This window comes from Tamandua tetradactyla, chromosome 26 (genome assembly GCF_023851605.1).
Source record: "Tamandua tetradactyla isolate mTamTet1 chromosome 26, mTamTet1.pri, whole genome shotgun sequence".
Lineage (NCBI taxonomy): Eukaryota > Metazoa > Chordata > Mammalia > Pilosa > Myrmecophagidae > Tamandua > Tamandua tetradactyla.
In genome coordinates this window covers 9,789,070-9,798,641 of record NC_135352.1, presented here as the reverse complement: position 1 = coordinate 9,798,641, position 9,572 = coordinate 9,789,070, and the positions used below count along the sequence as shown (strand labels likewise).

At 49.5% G+C, this 9,572-nt stretch overlaps 1 protein-coding gene across 1 annotated transcript; it reads right to left on the bottom strand.

Annotated features, from left to right (window-relative positions):
* Positions 1-283: 283 nt before the first annotated feature.
* DUSP26 (dual specificity phosphatase 26) lies at positions 284-5,811 on the bottom strand. The gene is made up of 4 exons (XM_077144662.1): positions 5,720-5,811; positions 3,556-3,852; positions 1,972-2,186; positions 284-1,157 (listed from the first exon to the last, which is right to left on the bottom strand). Exons 2-4 carry the CDS (start codon positions 3,774-3,776, stop codon positions 958-960), a joined length of 636 nt encoding a protein of 211 aa, XP_077000777.1. The 5' UTR covers positions 3,777-3,852; positions 5,720-5,811; the 3' UTR covers positions 284-957.
* Between the last annotated feature and the right edge of the window lie 3,761 nt (positions 5,812-9,572).

Sequence of the window (9,572 nt, the reverse complement as noted above, 5' to 3'; positions counted from 1 at the left end):
AACAGAGATCAGTTTTAAGGTTGGAAGGTCAGAGTTGCAACCAAGTTAGTTACAAACTCGCCGTTTTCTGTCCTCTGCTGCCCCTGCGTGGACATGGCTGGAAATAACATCTCAAGGTTTCGACTGCAGTATGAGTGTGAAATTGGACTCCAGAGAAACCCCAGAACCTGGTGGCGGCTTAAAGGCTGGTGGAGCCTTTTCACCAATAGGATGGAGGCAGGAATTGCTGCTATGCCCAGCAAGACCTCACAACTCTCAAATGGTCAATGATTCCAAGAGGCTCTTTTCTTGTCTGCCATCTTTATTTTTTCCTTGGGACACCTGGATCCAGTAAGAGAATGACCACTTAAACCCTCCCAGCCATGCTTCTGTATTTTTTGGCCACAAACAGCACCCATGGGCACAGTGCCAACCCTCGCACACCTACTCTCCATCTGCTTGGAGTAACGAGACTGTGGGTTTCTCCCTCTGGTTTCACAGCTTTGAACACCATCTCTTCACCATCTGCCTCTATACTACTGTCCCCACACAACTCTAACCCATCGCATTCATGCTTCTCTGACTCACAGGCGCAGGACAGATATGGCCCTTTCATTTTCATAAGTGAGAGAGGGAAACACTGGAGCACAAAGAGGGGGAAGGGCTGTGAAATGCTGATAGCACTCTGGCTGCAATCCAGGGGTGGGGCAAATCCTAGAACCATCTTCTACCTGTGGACTAGCTGCTTTCTTCCTTGATCAAACCCTTCCTGAGCCCCCCACTGCACTGCCCAACCTCACTCCTCATCTGCTCCAAACACAGAGGACTAGGGGCCTGGAGACTGGGCCCCTCCCCACCCGGCTCTCTCTTTCTCTCCCACCTCTAGGAGAGGATGGATTTTCTGGGCCTCCTGGGACTCTTCTCTCCAGCTCGGAGCCAGGGACCCACGGGCCTGGCGTGACCTCCCTCTGCCACCCCTCATGCCTCTAGACCCTGCCGCAGCCTGCGGTCCAGGGCCAGGAGCTGCCTCAGGAAGCCTCGGTTGGGGATGATGCCACGGTGGTCCTTGACTTTCTTGATGGCTTCCACAAGGGTGAGGTGGTGGTAGAGCATGAGGTAGGCCAGTACCAGGGTGGCGGATCGGCTGACTCCCACGGCACAGTGCACCAGGATCTTGCCTGTGAGGGGAGACACAGAGACAGCTGGGAGACACAGAGACAGCTGGGAGACACAGAGACAGCTGGGAGAGTGCTGGGGCCAGTTTAGAATTGCCTAGGGAGATGGGCGAAGTGAACAGGTAGAGAGGAGGAAAACAGGGAGAGGCGTCTGTAGACAGGATAGGGTGCAGATAGGAGCTATTAACAATACAGAGCCCAGGCAAATGGGGAAAGGGCTGGGGAGAATGATGGAGAACCTGCAGCTGCTGAGTATCAATCTGAAAAGGGCTCCTAGGGAGGGAGACTCATTGCTACTGCAAAGAAAAAAAACAGAGCTTTGCACAGTGGGGACTCGGGTGATATTTACTGAGCGAGTTCATGGAAAAACCTTTGTGCCTGACTTGGTCCTTCTTGTCTCCCCATCCTTCCATCCTGCTGATACACTACACCATTTTTTCGGAGGGGGGGGAATCTAATATAGTTTTATTTATATATTTTTTTCTGATCACTAAACCAAGTCATGTCCAAGGAAAAATTGGAAAGTATAGAAATATGTAAAGAAGCAAGAAATGTGAGAAACGTATCCCCCAGCTTCTCACCATCCAGATGCAACTTGACGCTTAACATTTTGGATGACTTCCCTCCAGGTCTTTTTGGGTATGACCTTTTTTCCGTTTGTTCTGGGTTTTGTAAAACGGGGTTGAAAAAGTGGGGATTCTTCTTTCCCCCAACGTGATGACATCCTGAGCATCTCCTCCCTTCATTCAAGTCCTCCTTTCCAGGCTGGCACCCTCGAGTCTCTCGCTAACCCGGTTGCTCCTTTCCCCCCTCCTACCTCCTGGCTGGCTCAGCGCGCGGTGGATGAAGTCGGCTGCCGTCTGGAAGTGGACGCTCATGTCAAAGGCTGGCGAGTCGTGGGCCTCGATCCCCAGGTAGCGGATGCGCAGCCCCTCGTAGACCTCGGGCGTGCCGCGCCACTTGCTGTGGGAGGCGTTGAGGACGTGGGTGATACCCAGACGGCGGAGCTCACGGCGGTTGTTGGCGATGTCCCTGCATTGAGGAAAAGTTAGAGGGAGAGAGGGAGGGGAAGCCCGGCGGCAGGGAAAGAGGCCCTTGTCTAAGCTGTCATTTCCCCCGATACTGTCACTGGCTCCAGGCCTTCACCGGGGACTAGGGACCCAGAAGGGAGACACCCACATGGGTGATGAGTAACGGTCTTGTCCTGTGAGCAACGGTGGAGGGGACTGGGGATGCTCTGCCTGGAAAAGAGAAGACTGAGAGGGTGGAGAGGATAATCACCATTAAAAAAATATCAAAATGGGCTCTGGGGAAGCAGAATTTTACTTGATGTGTAGGACCCTAAAGGGCAGAACTACGAGCAAAAGATTGAAACTATAGGGAAACAGATTTCAGTTCCATGCAAGGGAGAGTATGATAACAGAGAGAGACTGATTTTCCTCTCATGGGGCTATTTAAGCAGAGAGAGGAGATCGGCTGTAGGAATGGGTGTTGCAGAGGGGATTTGAACATCAAGTGGGTTGTTGGCTCACACTTAGCATTTCTGCTGACCCTGAGATGATTCTGACATCTGTTCCCACACCTAGCTCCCCTGTTTAGACTCTCATTGGCATTCAGAGTCCTCTTATATTTCACCAGTTAGTTACTCTACGTCCCCCATTTACCCTGTTTTATGATGATGCTACTCCTCAGCTTGATGACAGGTGCCTGTCAGACAACATGGTCATATCTGAGGGCAAATGCTCTGTCCATCGCAAACTCCTTGAGTAGAAAGAGCACCGAACTTGAACCTTCAAGTCCTAGCTCTGCTACTTATTACCCAGTGTGACCTTGGACCGGTCACAACTTCTCTGAGCTTCGGTTTCTCATCTGTAACCTCATCTGGTACCTACCTCGCAAGGGTGTTTTGAAGATTAAGAGGGAGAAAGCATGTGAAAAACTTCTTGTGGCTAAAGTCCTCAAGAGAGAGAAGTGGGGATTACTCTTTCTTTGAAGTTATTTTCTCCATAGCCCCCATCTTGAGCAATCTCTGCATACCCCGCTGCTTTGCTTGCTCTCAGGAAGAAGCTCATTCTGCCTCCCCATTACTGCGTTTTCCCCAAGCCATAGCACAATAGACAGAAGGTCAGAAGAGTCATCTCTCATGCCTGATACATTGCATTGGTAATAAGTATTTGCTACGTGAATGAGACACTGCTATTTGAACAGTCTTTCTGTCCTGAGTTGGGATACCATTATCTTGGGGAAAGTCCCCCAAACTCTCTATAATCCCCCTTCCCTCAGTCCCCAGTCTGGAACCAATAGCACAACTCAGTGCCTCTCTGCCATCCTTCTCCTTTCTTCTTACACATGTATACACACACATACACACAGCTGGGCTCCCAGTCTGTCGGGTACTTACTGGTCTCCGAGGTAGAGTCCGGGCCATACCTCATCAGCATGGTTGCAGGCCGTCTTGCCTGTGTAGAGGAGCCTCTCCAGTTCAAAGACATTGAGGAAAGGATGGTGAACGGTTGGCATCTCCTCCAGGCTCCCTCTACTGCGAACAGGAGACCTTGAACTACTCCGGGAGAAGCGGGCCATAAAAGTCATGGAAGCCCAGAGCCAGTTCCCAGGACACATCTTAAAAGCAGCAGAAATGGTAGTGGCCGCAGGGGTGGCTGCTGGGCCGATGGGGTCAGCCACCAGGTAGCTGTTGCTGGAAAAGGAAGGGATGTAAAGCACACCTGAGTGGGTCCGGGCTGGCTGCTTTTTCCCTGCCAGCTGGGCTGAGCCCTGGGGAGAAGATTCTCAAGGGATGGCAGGCAACCCTGGAGGAAGCCTCCAGGGTTGCCTTCTCTTTCTAGCTGCCGCAGCTCCTTTAGCTCCGCTTTGGCTCTGCCACGCAAGGAGGTGGGAGAGTCACATGTCCTTGTTTACGGGCAGAGAGAGCTGCCCAGCTGCTGGGTTTCTGCTCTACCACCCCACCCCCACCCCCAGTACACATACACATTTGGTTCTCATCTGCCTGGGGCTATGGGCAAAGAGGCTAGGAAGCTGGGATGGAGATTGGAGGGTGATTTCAGACCCACCCAAAGAGAATTTGCAGCTGAGGCCATGACCTATGCCAGGCCTGCCTCCTCAGTGCCAGATAGATGGGCTGCTTTAACCCATCCCTGCCCTGTCGCTGCCTCGCGACTAAGCCTGTCACGGGGAGTGTATTGGGGGATGGGACAAGTGGGAATAGGAACAAGGAGGAAAAGTATTTTGAAAAATACTTGCTGAATGCATGCATGAGCTAACGGAAGAATACACCAATCCATGTGCACAGCTAGTAAATCAAAAGAGAATGATTGCTCAAGCCACATCTGTAATGTGAGAATTTGGGCATTCAAGCAGGGTCGACCCTGCTAGGCCCAGGGTCTCAGAGGTTCAGAATTCCCATCCGTGTTGCTGTTGGAAGACGAGTGAACCTCCACAACACCTTAATCAGCAATAATCAGAGCTCAGCAGGTGGGGCTCTGACTTTCTGTGGGCTGCAGATTCTTGTGAAAGTGGGACCAAGCATGGACCTGTGAGCTGAGTCTGGGAAGGGCCAGCATCTGAGGCTTGTCCTGGGACCTTTAGGCAGAGACGTGATTATGGAAAGACCCATACCCCTGCCCTATACCTGGAACTACCTATGGGTCTGGGTGTTTTAAAGTGTGGACTGAATCCCCCATCACTCCCTTCCCTGCCTTCTGGCTGAAGAGCCCAATGTCTAGCAGCGAAGGCTTTCTTGGCCCAGACCCACACTCAGCTTTCCTGTCCCCTTAGTCTCGGCTGGAGCCCAGCTCTTCCCCTCAAGGGCCAAAAGAGACCAAATTACAGGGCATCAGGGGCTAAGTTCTGGAGAGAGGGCACTGGATCTTCGGGTGCTCAGGGACAGATATTTTTTTCAACTCCCCTGTCAGAAGGAGCACAGAAATAAAGCTCGACAGCCACCACCCCAACCACCACCCTCCACCCCCTTATCCCCCCTTTCTCCTCAGGCCCTAAGACCCCAACCTAGAATCCCCAAGCCACCTTTTTCCTTAACAGATCCTGCTGTCTGTGCGAACCTAAGAGGGAGCAGGCAGGAGTTGGGGTCTAGGAAGGAGCTCCATGGCACTCTTTGTTTTTTCCTCCTGCGTGTGCGCGCGTACGCGCGCGCGCGTGTGTGCGTGTGTGTGTGTGTGTGTGTGTGTGTGCGCGTGTAAGCCCTCTTCCATCCCGGGGGTCCACCCTCGGCCTTCTCCAATCCCATCAGCCGGCTCTCGGGGCCTCTGGTGCCGCATCCCCCTCCCCCCGCCTGCTGTCGCGGTGGTAACAGGTTCATGGCAGTCGCCCCAAGCCTTTGGCCAGCCCAGGTAGCGCGGCGAGGCGAGCCGGACACCCGGAGCTGTGCGCACAGGTCGCCGTTCTGCTCCCAGGCCCCTTTCCCGCTCCCCTCCCATCCCCTCGGCCCGGAGCTGCCGGTCTTCCCGCTCCCCCCACCCCTCCCCTCTACTCCGCCCCGGGCCTCTCCAGCCTGCGGGTAAGGCCACCTCCCGCCGCCGCCCCTCTACCTCTGCGCGAGCCGCGTGCGGGGTCTCAGTTCCCGAGGTGGATGGCGGGCGCAGGCCGCCCCACGGCCATGCCGCTCGCCTGCCGCCGCCGCCGCCGCCGCCCCCACCCCGCCGCAGCCGGGGCTGCCAACGCGGGCGACGCGCTGCTGGGTTAGCATCTATTTTTAAGCCATGACACGCACGTCGAAGCAGGGTCCATAGCAGTGTGTGCGCGCTGCTGACACACAGGGGCACGCTCTCCCACCCGCCCGGTCCCTGTCGCTCTGCAGCGTGGACTCCCCCGCCGTCCCCCCTCCCCCCAACCCCCCGGCCTCCGCGAGCCCGCCGCGCTTACAGACCAGACATAAAAACCCACACAGCTAGAGCAGCACCGGGCTTGAGTGGGTTACCTGTAGCTGCTCCAATCGCAGAGCATTCTGCTGAGACATCTCATTATACAAGTTGTCCCACGGAGCGTACACACACACACACACACACACACACACACACCCTTCCTGGGGCAGAATTAATTAATTAATTACACACATTTGATTATGTACACTCACACTTGTCTTCAGTCTCAGGAAAATCCGGCCGTAACCCTTATTACCATTTAGAATATTCCTTGAGCTTCACACATCCAATCATTTTATCCTCACAAGGCTGTGAGGTAGATAGTTCCTCATTTTAGGGAGGAGAGGCACAGAGAGGCTAAGCAATTTGCCAAGGTCACACAGCTAGCTGTTGGCAGAGCTGAGTTCAAACCCTGGCAGCTTGGCTCTGCAGTTCCTGTCCTTAGCTGCTCTTTAAACCAGCGTCCCTGACTTGGGCAACCCCCGCCCCCAATGGAGATTTCACCTTGGATTTCGTTTGGGAAGCCATGCTCACCAGCTCAGCTACAGCGAGTTCCCCTTTTCCCAATTCTGAAGAAAGTAATGGCTGCATCTCTTCTAGAGAGCTGCCTTTTACTGATAGTTGTCTTCAGTGGCTTTGCTATGGTAAGCACCAAGATTGCAAACGCCTTGAAGGCAAGGACTGTTTTGCTTCAACAATGCCTAGTGCAATGTGGGGATAGGGGAGGAAGGGGTGCGAGGGGCCCTGTGAATGTTATCAGATGATGGCTTTAAGAACCGGGTGGACTCAAAGTTGAGCCTTCTTGCAGGAGGAAGGTTGGAGGTAGATTAAGGTCAGACTGGACCTGGATTATGATGAGAAGATGGTATCAGCTGTAATTTAAATAAAGATTAAACTAATTTCCCTGCAAGGGTGGTAGGCCAGGTTTTGATCTTCATGGTAGAGAAGGGGACAATTCCTGTGTCATTTCATGGGAAAGAGGTTCTATCACAGACAGAGTTTAATTTATCACCTAGTCTTTTCTTCTCTAGAGAAGCAAGCTCAATTCCTTTAAATTTTCCTTGTGCCTCCTTGGTATGGCGGGTTACGGTAAGAAATTAAATCCTCATCATTTTCAGCACAGAACTGACCTGGGAAATTTGAAATTTTAACTTGTAGATCTGGGGGAACCCAGTTTAAAAGTCATCACAAATCAGTGTGACTGTGTGATTGTGAAAAGCTTGTGTCTGATGCTCCTTTTATCTACCTTGTCGACAGAAGAGTAGAACATACGGAATAAAAATAAATAATAGGGGGAACAAGTGTTAAAATAAATTTAGTTTGAAATGCTAGTGATCAATGAAAGGGAGGGGTAAGGGGTATGGTATGTAAAATTTTTTTTTTCTGTTTTTGTTTTATTTTTCTGTTGTCTGTTCATTTCTTTTTTCTGAACTGATGCAAATGTGCTGGGAAATGATCGTGATGATGAATATGCAACTATGTGATGATATTGTGAATTGCTGAGTGTATGTGTTGGGAATGTTTGTGTTTCTTGTAATTTTTTTTAATTAATAAAAATTTTTTTTAAAAGTCATCACAAATCGGATTGTGAAAGCATGTATGTTATCAGACTAAGCTCAATTTAAATGACAGGGTGTTTAGGATGGGTAGATTGTGACAATGCCTGTATTAGTAATATTTTCCAGAAAATCAGAACAAATGGCATATACATATATATATGTATATATATATACACACATATGATTTATTATAAGGAATTGGCCCATGGGACTGTGAAGACTGCAAATCCAAACTCTGAAGGGCAGTGTCACAAACTGGAAACTCTGATAGAGATGATGCTGAAGTTCTTGGTCAGAATTCTCCAGGGGAAGCTGCTGGCTGGCTGGAAATTCCAGCAAGAGCCAATGATGCCGTCAAGGCAGAAATTATTTTGAACCTCTTAAATCTTCAGTTCTGGCTTTTAAGACCTCCAACTGATTGGATGAGGAGACTCCCTACATTGCTGAGGCTGATCTTTTTTGTTGATTATAGATGCAATCAACTGATTATTGATGCAAAGCCCATTTGGAAGTACCCCCACAGTAACAAGCAGGCTAGTGCCTGCCAAACAACTGGACACCATAACCTGGTCAAGCTGACATATGAAATTAACCGTCACAATGTCGTAGGTGAAATTGATCTCAATTTTTAACAAGACTTCTGTTTAACTGTGCATTACACTTTTCTCAAAAAGCTGGGAAAATGTGATTTAAAGCACCCCATGGACAATATGGACACATTTTTAAAAAGAACCATAGAAACTGTCCGTGGTCCAACGTCTCCATGAAGACCATTTCCGGGGGTCATCCTACAGCCCAAGTGGTTTCATATTTTCCTCAGTAACTAGGTTTGCTAAGTCTCCAGGTAAAACCAAACTGAGCAAAGGATGGAGAAAAGTAAAGAGGATGAAGGAAAGAGTTAACAAGGAGCAGGAAGGACAGGAAAGGGAGGCTGAAAAGAGAAATAGCATGTGCTTATAATTTATTATCTGCCGATTCCTTAGGTTTCCACATATATCATCTCACTGATTCCACCAAGCTCTTAGGTGGGTATTATTATCCTCATTTAATACACGAGGGAGGCGGACACTTGATCAGATTAGTTAACACAGCCGTGGTACCACACCTAATAAGGGCTATCTGATTCCAAGCTTTTATATCTCAAGACTAAGCCAAGAATCACTTTCTCTTTAAAGTCTTTCTGAATCCATCCATATTTGACCATTACCTCTTTTTTTTTTTTTTTTGACTTAAGCAATGGGAATTTATTAGCTTACAGTTTTGAGGCTGAGAAAATGACCAAATCAAAGCATAATCAAGGCAATGCTTTCTTCCTGAAGCTCCGTGGCTTGTGGTCCTGGGCTCCTCTGCCACATGACAAGGCACGTGGCGGTGTCTGCTGGTCTCTCTTTTCTTTTGGGTTTTTTTGCTTTTAGCTTCTTGCTTCCATGTCTTTCTTTCTTAGTCTGTATTCATTTCATTTATAAAGGACTCCAGTAATATGATTAAGGCCCATCCTGAATGAGGCGAGTCATACATTAACTAAAGGAACCTCCCCAAAAGGTCCTACTTACAATGGGTTCACATCCACAGGAGTGGATTAGATTTAAGAACATGTTTTTCTGGGGTATGTACAGCTTCGAATCACCACACCTATACAACAAAATACTACCTGGAAATCAAAAGGAGGGAACTGTTGATACAGACAACATTTCTGAATCTCAGAATAAGGCTGAATGAATGAAGCCAGACAAACAGTACATACTGCAAAGAGGCATGGGGAAACTTAAAAAAAATTTTTTTTTTCTTTTTTGCATGGGCAGGTATAGGGAATCGAACCCAGATCTCCAGCATGGCAGGCGAGAACTCTGCCTGCTGAGCCACCGTGGCCTACCCATGAGGAAACTTTTAAGGGTGATGGAAGTACGAATTGTATTGATTATGGAAATGGTTTCATAGATGTATATATATGTATGTCAAAA

Bases quoted from the DNA above. Each gene is read 5' to 3' on its own strand.
- DUSP26 (XM_077144662.1), bottom strand. From the start codon at position 3,776: ATGTGTCCTGGGAACTGGCTCTGGGCTTCCATGACTTTTATGGCCCGC. The intron at 2,187-3,555 runs GTAAGTACCCGA...TCCTCAATGCAG, and splicing joins GGACTCTACCTCGGAGACCA to GGACATCGCCAACAACCGCC. The intron at 1,158-1,971 runs GTAGGAGGGGGG...CTCCCCTCACAG, and splicing joins CGCGCTGAGCCAGCCAGGAG to GCAAGATCCTGGTGCACTGT.